Genomic DNA, 19,250 nt, shown 5'->3' with positions numbered 1-19,250 from the left:
TTCATTCAAGAATTAATATCTTGTTTTCTTCCATCCCTAACACGGACAGTACATTACAATGAAATTTGACCATTTTGAGGAACACACAAGAGTTAACGAAAGCAGCCGGAAACACTCAGTGGGTGGAATCCAATTTTCAGCGCAAAGAGTTGACGGATTCATCGTACCCGCATGAGAAACCAATGTCAGAGATCGGAAATACATTCACAATTTCACACTGTGCAAGAATCTGCCATTATTAGCTAGCAGTATTCAATTACAATTATTCATTGAAAATAATAAGATAGATTAATAAAACACCCACAAAAGATGTCTACTTTATTCCAAAGGACTTGTCAAAAGACAAATTTATTGCCAGAATAACGAACTCACGTTTCTGAGTCGAATCAGAAACAGAGATCTGATAATAACGAAGGAAACATAATCAACCATAAAATCCAACGACATTGAGAACTGATAAGAAGATGGTTTCTTGCATCTCTTCAAACTCAATTAATGAGAAGAGATCTTGAGACTGCGGGACTTGTTAATCCATGACTTCCAACTCCCACTCGCCTTTTGAGTAATTGCTGAATTTGATCTAGCATTATTGTCCACCTTCACTGGCTGTGGCTTCTTGCATAGCATAAAATTGCGACATCCCAGTGATCCTATTGTTTCCCATGGGCTCAGAGCTGCAATAGAATAAAAAAATTTACAATCCAATTCTCAATACCCAACAACAAACACAACCATAAACAATTCATCTATGCTTTTTCTGCTTTGAACCTGAGATTGCTTCTCAATTCAACCAGAATCTAGTCGATTTTTTTGGGTGATTTGGATTGAAAAATTGAACGGTTTCCAAATTGAAACAAAATTGAAAACAAACTGCAGGAGGGTTCAGAATTTGCTTACCACCTGACCCAGCATTGGGACAATAAAGGAAGAAATCGTTAAGATCAGAGCCAAGAACAGGAAGCCGACCCTCACGCGCATAAGATTTGAGGGCAGTATCAATAACAGCAGTGACGACCTCTTCCTCATTCACCACAAAACGAATCGGTCCGGCACTCCCCAACACTGTCACACTAATCAACAGCCGTTTGCCCTTAGCCGGCTGATTCTTCTTCTGCTTGTAAAGCAACATTGTTCTTCTTCGAAATAACAACAAATCTAAATCAAACCTCTCTGGTTTTCTCAGGGAAATCGGGAAAAAAATAAATAAAAGAAGATCTCGATAGAGATAGAATAATGGTTAAAAACAAAGAATTGAGATTCTTTATGCTCTAATTTTCCGCAAAAAAATTATCCAAAACAATGAAAATCAATATGGATTGAGAAGTTCAGGGGTCGACGCCGAGGCAGCGGTAGTACCAGCCTTCCTTGCAAGATCCGAAAGCGAAAGCAGAGGCAGCAGAGACAACGCTCGCCCTTGATTGACAAAGGGAGAGCATGTAATTACTACTACTTAAGATTTCCACCATTCACAACGACAACAAAAATGTCTTGTTTCTTTTGGGGATCTATTTCGTTGATAAGGACGAAACAGGGGGCGGGTTTCCGATACCCAAGAAAAAGAAGAAAGCTTTCCGGCAAGGAAACGGTGGATTATTGGGAATTTTGTTGAAGAGGGAACTAGGATGGAGCTGGTGATATGGGTTTTGGATTATTTATATGGAAAAAGGGTGGATGGTGGGGCTAGGGTTAGGGTTTGGTTTTGTTGAAACAGAAAATCAAGCGGTGTATTTTGTGTGGTTAAATTGGATTTGAATTTTTCTTAAGCGTGTTTCCGTTCCGCTATCATGCGCCGACCATTGCTTAGCGAAATCCTCTTTCATTTAGGAAACCCGTTGCTTTTGGAAGCTTCATGTCCTTTTCCGTAATTTCCTCATTTTCTATTATTCTCGGGGTTTCCTCTTAACCTTCTCCAGCCGGCTTACTCAGCCCCCATCTTTTTCTCTTTTTCTCTTTTTCTCTTTCTTTTTCTTTTTTGTAGTATACAAAAACATTCATTAATTTAACCTTTCTTGTCTAGTCGTTTTATAAAAATATTTCTCATGTTTTCTTATTTAATTATTTTTAGAATTTTTAAAACAATTAGTTAATAAAAATATTTTTCATAATTTAAAAAATTAAATTATTATTTTTAAAAAATGTCCTTTAAAAATAATTTTCTACAATGTTTAAAACCAGTATATTTACACATGTGCACCGCAACAAGATTTGGTAAAAAATTGAATTATTATTTTTAATTAAGTTAAAATTTTAATTAATAGATAATATCTATTCACGTAGATTTAAAATTTTTCATAAGGGTTTAAAATTTTGAGTTAGTTTACGAATTATAAGTTTTATATTTTACTTATTTAGTTTAATTATATTTTTAGAAGTATTTACTAATAATATATTAAATAAATATTTAATGATAATTGATGTTCGGAGATTCAGATAATAAATATATAATAATTATGTAATGTTAGGTGGAAAGGAGAGTATTTCTTTTATTTTATTATTTTTTTAATCAGTTAACTATGTTTAACGGTCTCTCTGCTGTATATTATCTGTCTCTATTGAATAGATTCGCACGTATGAATGGCGTCAGACGTTCTCTCCACGCCAGACGGCCATTTAATTCCTCTAATACATAAGTAGACAGGCTACGAGGTGACTGAATCTGCTATTTTTCTCATATCACATCATTAAATTGAACTCGTGGTTGGTATACCTAAATTTATGAGTAATCCGTTCTATTTTTTGAAACTGTGTTTGCTCGACAGAAAGGCTTCCTAAATTTTAGACTATGACAACTTTTATAGATCCATCATTCTATCCGCATAATATTCCTCGCGAGATATCCGACGGTTATCAATAATAATTCATAAAATATAAATATAAAATTATCTATCATCTCTGTTTTCATAAAAATTAATATTATATAGGAAAAAGGTAAAAGAAAATGAAAATGACCCGATATTATAAAAATCTGCCATATATCGATATGGGATATTACCACAGTAGCCTGTAGGCAGGTGGTCCAGAACTTCAGATTTTTTTTTTTTTTTTTTTTTTAATTTAAAGCTATTCCTTAATGAAAAGAGAAATGGTGGAGCTCCAATCCAGACAACTGAAGTTGATAGCCATCTAAAATCAAATTATTTAATATTTTATTCAATAAACTATAACTCAATTTATTTTAATTTTAATTAAGAGAATTAATAATATAAATATTTAAAAATTATAAAAATTAAATAATATATAAAAAAAATTATAGACATTAAACAATATAAATAATTTATGATAAATATTATTTTTTTAATAAAATAATTAAAAAATTAAATTTTATAAAATATATAAATATTTTAATTAATTTATAGATTCGCTGACTTTATAATTATAAAATTTTAGTATTATTAATGCAACGATTATTAATGGAGATGATGATTTTTTATTATTAAGAAAATGTATTATTTAACTTTTTGAGATTGCTATTATTAATAAATTATTTTTTATATTTTTAAAAATTTATTAAAATATTTAATTTTTATTTTTATAAAATAATTTTTCATTTTTTTTATTAAAAATAAATAAAAAATAAAAAAAATTTAATTTAGTTTTACTTTTAAATAAAATATCTTATTTAGTCCTTTAATATTACTATTATTAATAAATTAATCTTTATTTTTTTAAAAATTTATTAAAATATTTTTATTTTTTTTCATATCTATTAAAACGTTTTTATCATTTATTTACATTAATAAAATACTCCCTCCTCTGTTTTTCCTCACCTTCTTTCTCTTCCTCTTTCACTACATTCTCTTTAAGAGAGAAAAAAAATAAGAAAACGGACGATAATAAAGGAGAAAAATAAAAAACAAAGAAAATAAGAAAGTAATAATGATAAAAAGAAAAACAGAAAAAATAATTATCTCCTCTCTGTTTTTGAAAAATAAAAAATAAAAAATTAAATAAGAAAAAGAAGGAGAAAAGGAAAGTATCGATAAATAAAAAGGAAGTGGAGAAGGAAAAAACAAATGATAATTTAATTTTTTATTATATTTTTAATAAGAAAAATGGGTAAAAAGATTATTTTATTAATTAAAAAAAATAAAATATTTTAATAAATTTTTAAAAATATAAAAACTTACTATTAATAATAATAATATTTAAAAATTAAATTATAAATCTCTTCCATTATTATTATTATTATTATTATTATTATTATTATTATTATTATTTAAAAAAAATAAAGGGATGGTTTGTTATGTGATAATTTTCTTAACAAGGACCACGCTACCAATTCTGAGAAACGAGTCTGCTCCATGCAGCTCCTATGTTTGGAGATCTGAGTTTCTTTGTCTTTTTTTTGATGTTGTTTATCCTTTAATTCATATGGTGATGCATGTTAATGACGACAGGGAGCGCCCAGCTAAAACATTTTATATGACAGTTACAGAGATTGACAGTATTGGATCCATTGGTACCTTAAGCCCACCTTCCACCAAGATCTTCTCTTGATCTTGCATTTATATTAGGCGCCAAACCTTGCCGACTAATCGGCTTTTGTATCTCTCCATTATCTTATCTTTTCTGTTTAGTCCATTGAATGTACGCAATCATTATTGGAAAATTCTTACAGGTATATATTAATTTAAATATTTAATAAATTAAAAATTACAATATTATATTAATATATAATTTTATTATATTTTAAAAAAATTATGTTACATTATCTTAAAATTTAATGCTATATATATTTATATCTACTTTCAAAGGCATTGCAAATTAATCTTCTCTCTAAACACTAACCACAAATTTAAAGGCAAATTATAATTAGTTTTTATAATTTAAAGTACTATATATTAATATTCTCTCACATTGTAAACGAATATTGAAGGATTCAATTGATAAATAAAAAAGTATGAATTTTATATTTAAAAATTATTATAGACCAAATTTGGATAAATGATTAATGTTAAACATAATTAAGTCATGATAATTAAAAATTGGAAAAGAATTAGTGGTTGGAGACAGATAAGCAGATTGGTGATATGTACGGTTTTTTAGTAGGAAATTTGGTGTCAATATGAGCACGTGGCAGCCGTTATGTCCGACACTTCAACTCATCATAACTGCCACTTGGCTCATCTTCTTCGAAACAATTAGGTAATTTTATAATATAATATTTGAAAATGCGGCAAAAAAGCTGCAATTCGCTCTATCTTGCAATAAAAAACAATTTATTCTGTTAGAAAAAAAATAGTATTTTTATTAATATTTTTTATATAAATTATCTATAATATTATAAAATATTATAAAAAATATGAAAATTTAAAACGTGTATATATAATTATATATGTACATAAAAACATGAAAACATATTTCCTAAATATAAAACAATATGCACAGTTTGTTTCTTGTTAATTTGTTGGCCACTTCTTTTTATTATTATTATTATTATTATAAATAAATCCAATGAATTTAATATTTCAAAGTTAAAAATTATAATTAATAATAAATATATTATTATTATTATTGTTTAGATGTAAAAAATCACTATTAATTCAATCACAATAAAAAAAATTTATAAATTTAAAAAACAGAATGCAAAGCGAAGAGAGACCGCACTTTTGACTTATTTTAGCTTTAATATATATTTTTATTTTAACGGGTATTAAAATAAATGATTTTATATTTTATATTTTTATTTTATTTATTTAATAAATTTATAAATTAGTTTGTAAAGATATTTTTTAAAATAAAATTATGAATAAATTAAGTTGATTATCAATCGTTCAATATTTGATTCAATGAAAGCTCAATATATGAGTGGAATAGAGAACTCCTTTGTATTTCTTCTACGCGGGACTCTTTATCCACGTGCAACTTTAAAAGCGAGGGCATAGCAAGCTTAGCGGTGGGAATACACGTGTAAGCACGAGAGGCTTTTGACGTAACATGCACACGTGTTGCAGTCCAAACAATTAAAAGCCAGAGATAGGACAGCTGGGTCCATTTAAATATGCTTCCTCCATGTATGCCATGGTCTTTTGCACAACATAATTTTTTATTTTTCTATCTATCTGAAAATTTTCCATATCGGAGCTTGTGGCGATGGAGAACATTCTTGGTCTTCTCAGGATTCGGGTGATAAGAGGGGTAAATCTTGCAGGTCGTGATCTCGGTGGCAGCGATCCTTATGTGGTAGTCACCTCCGGAGACCAGGTCTCCTTCTATTTGCTTTCATTTTCTTTCCCTTTCTTTTTCATTTTTAGTTTTCCTGGATCTTTTGATTTCCTCATTTATGCTTTATCTATATATATATATTTGTTTTTACCTGTTTTCTAAATGCTCTATTTGATTATCGATTGAAAGAAATCGGTTTGGTAATTAATTACGGCTAAAGGATGAATGCCATTTAACCTATTTCTAAATAAACTTACGAGTTTCGTTTTATGTTAAATTTAGTCCCGAAATTAAATTGTTTAGGTCATGTTTCTTAATTTCCTAACTTAAATAAAATTTTAAAAATTTAATTTCTGGGTTGAGTTTCTTGATTTATTATTTTATCTCAATTAAGAAGTTTAGTTTGTTATTTTTAAGCTCAAGAGAAATATTGCTGTTTCATAGGCCAATTGTGAAATTCTTCTTGTTACTCTCTTCTGATACCTTATGAGTTGAAGCAGGTACTGAGGATTCGACCTGTGAAAAATAACAACAATCCTGAATGGAATGAAGAATTAACTCTTTCCATCACAGATTTGGATGTTCCTATAAAATTAGTAAGTGATTCCTGCATCATTATGAATCAAGAATTTTATGAGAAATCAATCAAGAATTTCCCCTGCAAAATTTTATTTTCCTTTGTAGGAAGTTTTTGACAAAGACACATTCACCAAGGATGACAGGCTAGGCGATGCAGACATTGACATCAAACCATATATAGAGATACTTAGGATGGGCTTAGAAAATCTCCCAAATGGCTGTGTAGTGAAACGAGTTCAGCCAAATAGAACCAACTGCCTTGCTGATGAAAGCCATATGGTGTGGAACAATGGCGAAATCACCCAGGGCATGCATCTCAGATTGAGAAATATGAAGTGTGGTGAAGTGGAGATTCAAATTAAGTGGATCAATGTTCCTGGTAGCAAGGGATTGCAAATTGACTCTAGCAGCAGCTAAACATTTTGATCTTATTGTTTTGTGATGTTTGTATGGGCTCAAGCTTCGTGACCTTGCTTGAAATGAGATTTAGCAACTATAATAAACACAGAGAGATGATGTTTAGCTATCTATGCTCCTGCGTTACTGTGAGAATCGTGTTGTGGCCAGTTTCTTCTACTGGAAACCGTCTATGCAATGTGTATTTTGCTTACCACATAAATTTTAACCTCACTGACTGGGAAGGATTTTCCTGCTTTTCCCATTTCGTAGTCTGCTCATAATATGCTGCGAATGTGGTAGCCTGTCTACTTGTTATCCAGATTATGGACCCCTTTTGAAAATTCAGCTAAAATTGGCACATGGGCTTGGGCCAAAATCTGCTTTACCAAATTGGCGTATTCTTAAACCACCGAATCTGCTATCTCCACTATAAAAAAAAGAAAGAAATAGCACAGTGAAAATTATAATTTTATTAAATATAAAATAAATTATTTTTAAAAGGTATTATTATATATAATGAAAAATTAAAATTTTTTACAATAATTTAAAATTATTGCTAAATTATTGCTTAATAATATGAAGATACATATGCATAAACACTAAAATATAATAGTGTGAACCGTCATTCTTGTCATGCTGTTTCCTGGGTCATGTGTTAATTGGAATTTATGACATCCTAACCAAATGTAATAATCACTTTAGTAACTCAAAAGTATCATATGCCAAGATCTAAGAACAAAGAACAAGACAATAAGACAACATCAGCACATCTATCCTTTCAAATTTATTATTTGGACTTGAGTTTTAACTTGTAATGAATGCTATTCTCCCTTTTTTTGGCAACCCTTCTAATTAGAACCGTGCGAGAATAATGGAATATTCTCTTGTTCATCTCACATGTGGAGAAATATCAACTCCTGCATGGCTGCATCTTGTGATAGAAAATACAGAACATGGCTTAAACAAAAAGGAAAAGAAAAATCTACAGGCCTTTGGAAGTTTGTATAATAGATATTTTTCTTTTCTTAAGGATGCTATGAGTTGTAGGGTTATAATTTCTTTGGTTAATTGTTAATACCTTATCCTCTCAACTTACCAAAAATCTTCTCTTGAAGAACAAAAACTTTTCAAACTAAGCAAAGTAAGTCAGCCAAGTTCAGCATGGCTTCTGCTCCAACATCCTCCATATCCCTGCAAAGCAATGCCCCGAGAACGAGTTTCCCATCTTCATCATCATCAGCAACAAAGCAATTTCAGACTAATCTTAAATTTTCTTTTTCTCTCCACTCAACTAAAGTTGCACGCATAAAATCTTCAAGTACTACAAATTACAATGAAGTTGTTATTGATGAAGAGATGGATAGGATCAGGAGGCTTCAAAATGGTTCCGATGTTCGTGGGGTAGCATTGCAAGGCGAGAAGGGCAGGACGGTGGATCTTACTCCTCCGGCGGTGGAAGCCATCGTTGAGAGTTTTGGGGAGTGGGTTATCCAGGGCTTGGAGAAGGAACAAGGACGAGTGGTGGAGGATGTGAGGGTCTCACTTGGCAGAGACCCCCGAGTATCAGGAGCTTCTTTGAGTGTAGCTGTGTTTGCAGGCCTTGCTCGTGCTGGTTGCATGGTGTTTGATATGGGACTGGCTACCACTCCAGCTTGTTTCATGAGTACAATTCTACCTCCATTTGCCTTTGATGCTTCCATTATGGTAAACTAGAAACCACCGAAGTTTTTCAAATAGAAAAGTTTTTAAATATGGTATGCTGAAGTGGTGGTTTGCAGATGACAGCGTCGCACTTGCCATATACTCGTAACGGCTTAAAATTTTTCACTAAGAAAGGAGGGCTAACTTCGCCGGAGGTGGAGGAGATATGTGACAAAGCGGCTCGGAAGTATGCAAATAGGCTTGCAAAAGTATCAAAAATGCTCAATACTCCGCCAACGAGAGTTGATTTCATGAGCACTTACGCCAAGCATCTACGAGACATCATCAAGGAGAGAGTGAACCATCCCTTGCACTATGACACTCCTCTTGAAGGATTTCAGGTTTATTTTTAATTATTTTGTCTCATTTTATTATTTTTTTTCTTCTCTATATTCTTCAGCAAGAATGCATACTCACACCTATCCCATATTGCATTATCTTTTCTTCCGTCTCCTGGGAATTTTGGGAGTCGGGGCGGAGATGTGTGGTGGTGGCGAAGCTATTGGTCGATACGTTGTCTTTTTGTATTGCGTTATTGAGTTCTCGCATCTTATTCACACTAAAAAAAGACAAAAAAAAAAAAAAATCATATTTTTGTTGTGGGCCCAACCCAAGAAGATCAACATCTGCAAGACCCATGATCCATTTTTCTAAGTAAGCTTGCCTTTACTAAAATGGCCTAAACTATCATGTTTAAGCTTTGACATTAGGAATAGTAATAGATTGGGTATTTCAGCGTATTTGTTTGGATCAAACTCTAATAAATTTAAAATAGATTTGAGATATATTCAAATAATTTAAAATACATTTAATCAAATTTGATAGGTTTCTGATATTGAACCCCTGTTTCCGTACTTATATTCACTTCTCTCTTTCACAAGTTACTTAAAATTGCAGATAATAGTAAATGCTGGAAATGGATCAGGAGGATTCTTCACATGGGATGTTCTAGACAAGCTTGGAGCAGACACCTTCGGTTCACTTCACTTAAACCCAGATGGAATGTTCCCCAACCACATTCCCAACCCCGAGGACAAAACAGCCATGGCACTGACCAGAACTGCCGTGTTAGAAAATTCAGCTGATCTCGGAATTGTTTTCGACACAGACGTAGACCGCAGTGGAGTTGTTGATAATAAAGGCAACCCAATCAACAGTGACAAGCTTATCGCTCTTATGTCTGCTATTGTCTTGAAGGAACATCCTGGTACTACCATTGTTACCGATGCTCGAACAAGCATGGCTCTTTCAAGATTTATAACAGATAGAGGTGGTCAGCATTGCATGTATCGTGTTGGTTATAGAAATGTGATTGATAAAGGTGTCCAGCTTAATAAAGATGGCATTGAAACACCTCTCATGATGGAAACATCAGGACATGGTGCTCTTAAAGAAAATCATTTCCTTGATGATGGTAAGTTTCGTGCATCTTCTTTTAAAGAAAAGTTACATGCGACATGCACGTACAATTAACATTAGTTGATGCCAATTAGTATTTTCGCCAGTTCATCACCTAAAAGTTGTATTTTTCAGGGGCTTACATGGTGGTAAAGATCATAATTGAAATGGTACGTATGAAACTAGCAGGATCAGATGAAGGCATTGGAAGTCTCATAAGTGATCTTGAAGGACCTTTAGAATCAGTAGAGCTAAGGATGAACATAATCTCTGAGCCAAGAGACGCTAAAGCAAGAGCTGTTGAGGCAATTGAAAAATTTCGAAGCTATATCGAGGTACATATAAATCCATTACAAGACAACCTTCTACTAGGTGAAAACTAAAATGGACATCTAGATATAGCTTTGATTCATGAACATGGACACACTTCGCAGGAGGGGAAACTCGAAGGCTGGGAATTAGACGCTTGTGGAGACTGTTGGGTAAGCGATGGTTGTCTCGTGGACTCAAACGAAACTCCAGCAGCTGTGGATGCATATATGTACAGGTGCAGTAGAAACCAACATGCATGAGAGTTCCAAGCTTCTGGGATTTGCATATATGATTCTTGAACATGTTGTTTCTTCATTAAAACGACGTTGTTTGTATTGTTCCACGAACAGGGCTAAGGTATCTGATAAAGAACATGGAGAGTACGGTTGGATACACATGAGACAGAGCATCCATAATCCAAATATTGCTGTAAATATGCAGTCAATGGTTCCTGGAGGATGCCTTTCTATGACAAAAGTTCTTAGAGACAGGTACGTATGTGACGTTTCCTTATTTGGGTTTCTGCAAATAATTTAATTATGGGAATGCTTATAGTTTGTTGATTGATGGTGTCAGATTTCTCGTGGCAAGTGGAGTAGACAAATTCTTAGATGTCTCTCAGATCGACAAGTATGCTGGTACTGGACTAGTGAAATAAGATGAAGAAAAGATATTGAAACTGGGTTAATTATGACGTATAGGTCTATGAGAAAAAAAGAAAGTTATGATGTATAGGTACAGTTTTCTATTGAAAATTCATCAACTCTCTAAGAAAAACATACCTCTGCCTCTATATCTATAATTTATCATTTTTTTCCCAACTCGAATTCGTTTACGTAAATTCAAAAAATTTCTAACGCATAGATAAGTGAGTTTTACTCTCAATCAGAATAATTTGATACATTGATAATAATATAAATAATAATTTTTTATTATAAAATTTAATTTAGCAGTATTACTCTCAATCAGAATAATTGCAAAAAAAAAAAAGAAATCCAGTAAATAAGAAGGCCTGTTGATAGAGTTAGAGCCCTATCCGTCCCATTTGTGAAAGATGCCCATTACAAGTTGAATTAATTTCATGCATACATTCAATTGGTTCACACAAGCAGTAGCGGACTCGGAAAGAGAGAGAAAGCGCAGCGCGGCACGGAAAATGGTGGCCGGCAGAGGTCGTGTGTCTCAACACTCTCTTTCAGCTATAGTAATTTTTTTAAGGTCTCCTTTTGCAGGTTTGATGTTTTTGCTGTGTGGATGTTTTTTAATCTGTTTTTTATTTTTTGGTTCGTTTTCGGTATTTTTGATCTTGAAACTTTTTTTGATACAAATGTTTGTTCATCGGTAGTTTTGGTAGTGGTTCGCTGTGTTGTTTTGCTGGAAGTGACGAAAGTTAAATGAAAATGAATGTCGAAGCACTGATTTGCTCTTTGAAAGTGGCTTCATGGCTATACAAATTGAAAATGTCATGCGTGAATCCTTTTTGGGCAATAGTGACATTGAATTTACGGAAACTTTGTTCGGCCGTTGATTTATTGTTCCAAATTAGATAATTTGGGCTAAAAAGAAATTTAGTAATGGGCTTGATCTTGAATTTGAAAGGAAGAAGAATGACAGTATGGGTTTACCCATTGGGCTTGGTCTTGATCTTTAAATGAAAGCCTTGGTGGGTTTAGAGCCTATGCCCAATTAGGTTCTAAACCATATGGTCCACTTGTTTGGAGCACATGAAGCCCACATGGCTTATATGGCTTGAGAAGTCACATAAGCCATGTGTCTTAGTAAAAGCATTGATGGATGTCTGCACTTGAGCTTTCCAATTGTCTTCAAATCATCATCTATTTTATAGAATATTAATGAAAAGAGGGCTCAACACAAAAAACTTAATAATATTTATTATTAAAAAAATCCTTTCTATTATAACTGTAACATGGAAATTTATAAAAAAATAATATTAACATAATAATTTAATATAATATTTACTTTAAAATTTATTTTTTAAAAATTAAATTATTTAATTTATCCGCTATAAAAATAATATTTTTATTTTATTTTTCCTCCATTTAAATAATTTAACATATTATCTATAAAAATAATACTTAATTTATATTTAAATATTTTTAAATTTAAATCATTTACTTTATTATCTATTAAATTTATATTTTTTAAATCAAATTATTTTTTAAATTTAAAGAGTCTAAAAAACTCATTCATTAATAAACACTTTTATTTATAAAAATTTAAAATTTATTTTTTTATATTTAAATAATTTCAGTTATATAAATATATTAAAAAGTAATTAAGTGAAATAATTATTTTTTAATGATAAAAATAATATATCAAATTAAATGACGTAATAAATGAATAATTTTAAAAAAAATTTATATATTGAGTTAAAATTTTAAAAATAAAAAATAAAAAATAAATTTTTTAAATTAAAAAAAAAGAAAATAAAAAGATAAAATAAAATAAATTACTAAAATTAAATAAATAGTATTAAAGACAAATAAAAATTTATTTGATAAAAAATTAAAAAATTTAATTTTATTAATAAAAAATAATTTAATTTAATTAATTTTAAAATAAAAATTACTAGTAAATTTTTAAATATATAAAAATTTAATAATAATTTTTTTACCGTATATAAAACTATATAAATATATAAAAATTTAATAATAACAAGTTGCAATCCAGAACATCGTGGAACGTTATAGCAACTGCCCTGGAGAGAATATATGTAAAAAATTTATTGGGTCCATTTCAAAAAAAAAAAAAGTAAAAATTATTGGGTATATATTCAGTCAATAAATAAATAATATATTAATAAAATTATAATAAATTTTATATTTAAATTTGAATTATTAATATTTTATTAATTAAATAAATATAAATAATAGTGTAAATAAAATATTTACGATTATAAATATATAATAAAAAATATCACGCATACTAATATTTTTTTGGATATTATTGTAAATTTGTGTTTTTGAGAAACATCGCTTTCAGATTGATTTTCTGAAAGGTCTAATTGCTTAATCTGCAATGTAAAAATTAAAAAAAAAAAAAAATTTTAAAAAGGACAAAAAATCTCTATTTCCGTTTGGAGTGAATCTCATGTGCATGCAATTATTAACCCTTCACTGGGACAAAATAATATATCAATAATAGACTCAACGCACAATAAATACATAAAAAATAAATAAAATATATTAATTATGAATTTCCTTTGGAAGAGACCATTGCAATTATTTGATATAAAATAATTACGTCAAGATTAATATATAACTGCATAAAATTTTAAAATTAACAGTTTAATCCTTATTTTATACTGTTAAATTATTTTTTTTAAAAAAATAAATGATTTAATCTCTATTTTTAATTTTATCAAATTAAAAGACATACGTATTAATAGAGTTAAAATATAGATATTAAATTATTAAATATATACGTTTAGTCTAAAGTTTGATCCAAAAATTCAAAGAGATTAGACTAATTGAGAGATTCAATTATTGAGTGGAGACAATATGACGTGGCAAAAAAGGAAATCTGGAAATAAAAAATAAGGGGCAATCATTGAGTAGGGTTTAATTTGTGGTGCATCTAGACTTGTAGGGAGGGTTAAAAAAATTCATATAAAATAATTAATAAAAATATTTAAATAAAATTACTTTTAAAATATGATGATAATGATAAAATGTAATATTTCTGAAACATCTTAGATTAATATTTTAAATATTTTATTAGAAGAATAATTCCAACAAATAACAGTGCCTTTCTTCACGAAGATCATAACCATAAATTTTATACTTATGTTAGATACATGGTGTGGTTTGCAACTAATTAAAGACATTCTGTAATTGATCTGCTGGAGCATCGATCTCAACATTTGTCTCCGATTTGCCCAATAGCGTCATTTTTGCTTTTTAAGAAAAAGGAAATATGGAGAGAGAGTTTTTGGTAATGCTTATGCTGCTTTAGTATTGCTTTTTTTATATAGAAGTGGCATGAGCTTAGTTGCCATATATGTATTTTTAATATAGTAGACATCTTTCCTACTCAATTATTAAGCATTGACTATTGTGAGTGATTTCAGTTAGGGTTTGTGTTATGGGATGAAAAATGTTACTATGCCTTACATAATTATATATCTCATTCTCAGAAAAATAAATTTATATTTTCTTCTTTTATTTTAAACAATATATATATATATACACGCTATTGCTGCATATTTTTATTTTTTATATTAATATAAATAATAAATAAAAAATTTTCTAAAAAATTATTTTTATTCTTAGAAAATATTTTTTAAAAATTTATTCTTTATAAATAGGGGCTATATCCTCTAAATTATGATATATATTAGTGTGCCTTGATAAGATCATAATCTTCTAATTTTACGCATCATACTTGATTATTTTTCAATATATTTTAATAAACTTAAAATTAATTGAAAATCCTAAAAAAATTAGATTTGATCAATGCTATTAATCATCGTTTGAAACAGAACAAACGACCGGTGAAGAGATTTTTGGATATGAATATCATAGTAAGGTACTAGAGTTCACTTTTATATATGATATCTTCTTTACTTGTTAAAATTCAAATTTTTAATTTTTATAATAAAAATTTGAAGAAATAAATTTAAATCAAAGTCCATAAACATCGATTAGATATTAAAAATTTATATAGATATTGATAAAAGAAGCGTAATTATTAAAAAACACACAAACATAGTTTTAATATTTAAAACGTTACTGATACAAGTTCATATGCATTATAGATACAAGTTTATATGCAAAGATGCATTGTCCTATGGATACAAGTTCATATGCAAAGATGCATTGTCATTGGTGCTTCATTATAGAGCACTTATTTAATTATTATGCAAACCACATATTAGAGCATAACATGTTCCATGATTATTTCTTCTAACATTTCACGAGATGAGCAGAAACATCCTTACTAAATTGGACAAGAAACTCTAGCAAGGAGTAAGGATCTCGTATATTCTCATGGATCTTCTCATATTCTACGGTCCAACGCGCCACACTGCCCTCTCCTTTAGGTGTAGCTTGAACGGTCAACTTGAAACTCTTATATTCCTTCAACAAATCTCCTTCGATCACTTTAAAGACGGTTAACAAATTCACATCATCTATGGTTTCAATTACTTCCTTAGCCACTTTAGCAGACCCATCTGTTTTTCATTTTATACTTATTAATAATTTTTAGAAGAAAAAAGGAAAAATACAATTGAAAAAGATTAAACGCTTACCATGGAAATATTTCCAGCAGACAATAGAGCCTTCCTTACCCCATTCACCTTCATGAATATCACAACCATGAATATGGTGAGGGGACATATTGGATATATGGTGTGGTCGACAACTGAAGACATCATGAAACTGATCTGCAGGAGCATCGATCCCAAACTGTGCCTCTAGTTTGCCCCATAATGTCATTTTTAGCTTTTGAAAAAAGAAAGATACAGAATTTCTGGTGATGCTTATGATCACTAATGAATCTAATGATGCATGCAGTCCTTTGGCATTGCTTTCTATATATAGAAGTGGCATGAGCCTAATTGTCATTTATATATTTATTTATTTTAATATTATAGAAATATTTTCATACTCAATTATGCAGATGTGACTATGTTGAGTAATTTCAATTAGAATGTGTATTATGGGATGAAAATTATTGTAAATAATAGAAAATAAATTAAAATGATAATATAAATACTTATAAACTAATTTGAAATTATAAATATTTCAATATTTCAATAAAAATATAAATAAAAATATATTCAAAATAAATTTAATATATGAATAATTAAATCATAAAAATAATTAAATATATAGAGGGATTCCTTAATCGGGGACAATATTTGTGAAAGTGTATTTTCAAATGTTTGGGGGAAATGTTTTTTGTGATATTTTTTTCTGGATATTATAATATGATAATTATTTATAAAAAAATTTATAAATATACTTTATATTTTGAGTATAATAAAAATTTAAAGAAAAGGAGCAATAATAATGAGTGATAAGATTTCTTTTAATCTCTTACGATATTTGTAAAAAGTGTTTTAAAATTATTGATTTTTTTTTTTGTGATAAGATTATGTAAAGTTGGGCAAATATTTATTGTATGGTTTAAATAAAGTAACTTTTCAGTCCTTAAATTAATTAATAAAAATATTTTTTTTATTTATAAAACAAATAGTTTAATTCTTGAATTATAATTTTTCTTTACCTAAATCTCAAATCCTTCCATATATTTTATTGGTAATTAAATAGAGTTCTTAAACTAAATAAAATTATTTAAAAAAATCTAATTGAAACTCAACGTTTAAGCAAGTTTTTTCATACGATACATCTCTAACTCTATTTAAGTTTAGTGAGATAAAACAATTATCACAAATAGAAATAATAAGATAATTTTATTTCATTTTTAATGTTAAATTTATTTTAAAATTTCGTTAAAATTTAATTTAAATTATTTAAATTCATATATAAAAATGAGTTAATTTTAATAATTAAATAAAATATTTATATTAAAGTTTAAGTAAAATATTTATTTTTTAAATAAGATTAGGTATTTCTAGCTATTCGAAGAGGGTGCCATAACTCATAGAGGAGTTGAGCATTATTTGATGAAAAATTCCATAGAAATTTTAATATATAAATATGATACATAAATAAATAATATATTATTTTAAATTATATTAAATCCCATATTTAATTTATATAGATATATAATTAATAAGTGAAAATGTGAATATATACGCGGCTAAAATATCTTTCAATTTTTTTTATGTATATAGAATACTCAAAAGAAATGATTAATAAAAATTATTTTACTGATAAAAATATTAAATTATTTTTAAAGACAATAATTTATTTTTTATAAATAAATAGAATCTAATGCATCCAAATTATGATGTCTATTACAATATGTATGAATAAAATCATAGTCTCTGATTTTATGTATCATAATTAATTATCAACACATATTGATAAATTTAAAATCGATCAAAAACTTTTAAAAAATTAGCTAGATCGATAGATGCTACTAATTGATTATTTATTGTCTGAAAAAACAGCAAAGAGATTCTTAGATATGAATATGTGATGATCATATTCCATGATCATTTCTTCCGGCATTCCACGAGATGAGCAGAAATATCCTTACTGCAATGGATAAGAAATTCCATTAATGTATGGAGATCTGATATATTTTCATTCAACTTCTTATATTAACAAGGTCCAATGCACCAAACTGCCATTTCTTTTGGGTGTAGCTTGAACAGTAGCTTTGAAACTCTTGTACTCCTTCATTAGATCTCTGTCGATCATTTCATAAGTGGTTGATAAGTTCACATCATCTATAGTTTCAATCACCTCTTTTGCCACTTTGCGAGATCCATCAATTTTTTATTTTTATACTTATTAATAAGTTTCAGAAATCTGCGAATGTCGACAGGAACATTCGGCATAACACAAAATTATTTAAATCTTGAAACTCCAGGGTCGTCCTGAAAATGGCTAGATGGCTTCAAGGGTCTGCTGTCCCGTAATACTTATCCAAATAGGACAACTTGAACTTAGCGGGAAAAGTTTTCACCAGTATTTTTTCCGAAAGAGGCGAGACCCCATCCAAACTATAATCCTCTTCTTGTTTTCTTTAATATCTTTGTATGGCTCGTACTAGCTTCCAATTCACTTCTTTTGAAACCTCATTTGATTTATCTTCAGATTCACACTTACCTTTATGCCGCATTTTAGGTGCTTCTATCTTGGCTTTGGGGGTGTTTACGAAAGTCTCATCTCTTCTTTCAGAGTCCATCTTAGACGCCTCTTCTTGGGTCTTATACTGCCCGAGAGTGGCCTGCAACCTTTAGATATACTGGATTATTTGCTCATTATTCAAATTATTAAGGTCTGCTTTATTGATCATTGGATGCATGTTCTCTCGGTTATTTGGGATAGAGGAAATAATGACCCCCTCATTGGTAATGGTATTGTCAGCAACTGTAGGGTTTTCAGCCATTTCGAGTGAGGAAAGACGATAGGAAACTGGGCCTGATCCAGGAGTGAGTTTAAAATACCCGGCTAGACTCCGGCATCGGAATTCCTACCTTCCAGCGGAATCTCCGTTGGAATCTGAAATTCTCGGATGTCGGAGCCTTCTAGAAGGGTAAAATAAAGGTTTTCTAAAATGTTTTTATATATTTTTATGGTTTTAATGAAAAAAGAAATTGAGTTTTGAAAGAAAAGACCAAGGAAGGAAAAGCCAGGTTCGACCGCGGAACATTGGGCTCTTGTGGAAGCACCTTTGGCCCCTGAAGGTGGTCTGGCCAGCCACCTATAAAAGGCCCATTATCCGAAAATGGACAAGTTTTCTCTCTTTATTTTCTGACATAGGTGAGATTTCGCCCTCCTTTGGTTGATTTTGTGTTTTCCTTCATTTCCTTTAAGTCTTGATGAGCAGTTTTTACCTTTGTTTTGAAGATTTTAAGCTAAGATCAAAGTTTTGAAGCTTGGAGACCCCCAGAGCTCGATTTCTCCCAATCTCCAAGTTTGGATCACCTCTCCTCTCGATCTTCAAGAGGTAAGTGTAGATCTATACCTTTTTATGTTTTAAGTAAGTTTTAGGAGGTTTTAAGGGTGTTTAATGCATATTTAGAGTAGATCTAA

The 19,250-nt window shown here is 29.7% G+C and overlaps 4 protein-coding genes across 6 annotated transcripts; 2 read left to right on the top strand and 2 right to left on the bottom strand.

Moving 5' to 3' along the window:
• Positions 1–288: 288 nt before the first annotated feature.
• LOC110604422 (uncharacterized protein At4g22758) lies at positions 289–1,713 on the bottom strand. The gene is made up of 2 exons (XM_021742581.2): positions 898–1,713; positions 289–674 (listed from the first exon to the last, which is right to left on the bottom strand). The coding sequence occupies exons 1-2, from the start codon at positions 1,127–1,129 to the stop codon at positions 493–495; spliced, it is 414 nt and encodes a 137-aa protein (XP_021598273.1). The 5' UTR covers positions 1,130–1,713; the 3' UTR covers positions 289–492.
• A 4,333-nt stretch (positions 1,714–6,046) lies between these two features.
• Positions 6,047–7,585, top strand: LOC110605507 (protein C2-DOMAIN ABA-RELATED 7). Of its 2 annotated transcripts, none has more exons than XM_021744116.2 (3): positions 6,047–6,204; positions 6,666–6,761; positions 6,850–7,581. In XM_021744116.2, exons 1-3 carry the CDS (start codon positions 6,094–6,096, stop codon positions 7,159–7,161), a joined length of 519 nt encoding a protein of 172 aa, XP_021599808.1. In that variant the 5' UTR covers positions 6,047–6,093; the 3' UTR covers positions 7,162–7,581. The 2 variants fall into 2 exon arrangements, with proteins under 2 accessions (XP_021599808.1, XP_021599809.1); XM_021744117.2 differs by having other exon boundaries at positions 6,048–6,183; positions 6,850–7,585.
• A 594-nt stretch (positions 7,586–8,179) lies between these two features.
• On the top strand, positions 8,180–12,008 carry LOC110604543 (phosphomannomutase/phosphoglucomutase). 2 transcript variants are annotated; one of them, XM_021742751.2, is made up of 8 exons: positions 8,180–8,847; positions 8,922–9,185; positions 9,742–10,258; positions 10,378–10,577; positions 10,677–10,789; positions 10,905–11,045; positions 11,131–11,227; positions 11,259–12,008. In XM_021742751.2, the coding sequence occupies exons 1-7, from the start codon at positions 8,305–8,307 to the stop codon at positions 11,210–11,212; spliced, it is 1,860 nt and encodes a 619-aa protein (XP_021598443.1). In that variant the 5' UTR covers positions 8,180–8,304; the 3' UTR covers positions 11,213–11,227; positions 11,259–12,008. The 2 variants fall into 2 exon arrangements, with proteins under 2 accessions (XP_021598443.1, XP_021598442.1); XM_021742750.2 differs by having other exon boundaries at positions 11,131–12,008.
• A 3,253-nt stretch (positions 12,009–15,261) lies between these two features.
• LOC110604741 (MLP-like protein 31) lies at positions 15,262–16,096 on the bottom strand. Its single transcript, XM_021743025.2, has 2 exons — positions 15,827–16,096; positions 15,262–15,748 (listed from the first exon to the last, which is right to left on the bottom strand). The coding sequence occupies exons 1-2, from the start codon at positions 16,011–16,013 to the stop codon at positions 15,480–15,482; spliced, it is 456 nt and encodes a 151-aa protein (XP_021598717.1). The 5' UTR covers positions 16,014–16,096; the 3' UTR covers positions 15,262–15,479.
• Between the last annotated feature and the right edge of the window lie 3,154 nt (positions 16,097–19,250).

This window comes from Manihot esculenta, chromosome 17 (assembly GCF_001659605.2).
Source record: "Manihot esculenta cultivar AM560-2 chromosome 17, M.esculenta_v8, whole genome shotgun sequence".
Classification (NCBI taxonomy): Eukaryota; Viridiplantae; Streptophyta; class Magnoliopsida; order Malpighiales; family Euphorbiaceae; genus Manihot; species Manihot esculenta.
Note: the sequence above shows the minus strand (reverse complement) of the source record. Positions and strands in the feature narration are given on the sequence as shown.

What these genes read in the sequence shown, in the direction of transcription:
- LOC110604422 (XM_021742581.2), bottom strand. Translation starts at nt 1,129, where the DNA reads ATGTTGCTTTACAAGCAGAAGAAGAATCAGCCGGCTAAGGGCAAACGG. An exon ending in TCCCAATGCTGGGTCAGGTG is followed by an intron (nt 675 to 897) that starts GTAAGCAAATTC and finishes ATTCTATTGCAG; the next exon opens with CTCTGAGCCCATGGGAAACA.
- LOC110605507 (XM_021744116.2), top strand. Translation starts at nt 6,094, where the DNA reads ATGGAGAACATTCTTGGTCTTCTCAGGATTCGGGTGATAAGAGGGGTA. An exon ending in TAGTCACCTCCGGAGACCAG is followed by an intron (nt 6,205 to 6,665) that starts GTCTCCTTCTAT and finishes GAGTTGAAGCAG; the next exon opens with GTACTGAGGATTCGACCTGT. An exon ending in TGGATGTTCCTATAAAATTA is followed by an intron (nt 6,762 to 6,849) that starts GTAAGTGATTCC and finishes TTTCCTTTGTAG; the next exon opens with GAAGTTTTTGACAAAGACAC.
- LOC110604543 (XM_021742751.2), top strand. Translation starts at nt 8,305, where the DNA reads ATGGCTTCTGCTCCAACATCCTCCATATCCCTGCAAAGCAATGCCCCG. An exon ending in GTGGATGCATATATGTACAG is followed by an intron (nt 10,790 to 10,904) that starts GTGCAGTAGAAA and finishes TTCCACGAACAG; the next exon opens with GGCTAAGGTATCTGATAAAG. An exon ending in ACAAAAGTTCTTAGAGACAG is followed by an intron (nt 11,046 to 11,130) that starts GTACGTATGTGA and finishes TGATGGTGTCAG; the next exon opens with ATTTCTCGTGGCAAGTGGAG.
- LOC110604741 (XM_021743025.2), bottom strand. Translation starts at nt 16,013, where the DNA reads ATGACATTATGGGGCAAACTAGAGGCACAGTTTGGGATCGATGCTCCT. An exon ending in CTGCTGGAAATATTTCCATG is followed by an intron (nt 15,749 to 15,826) that starts GTAAGCGTTTAA and finishes AATGAAAAACAG; the next exon opens with ATGGGTCTGCTAAAGTGGCT.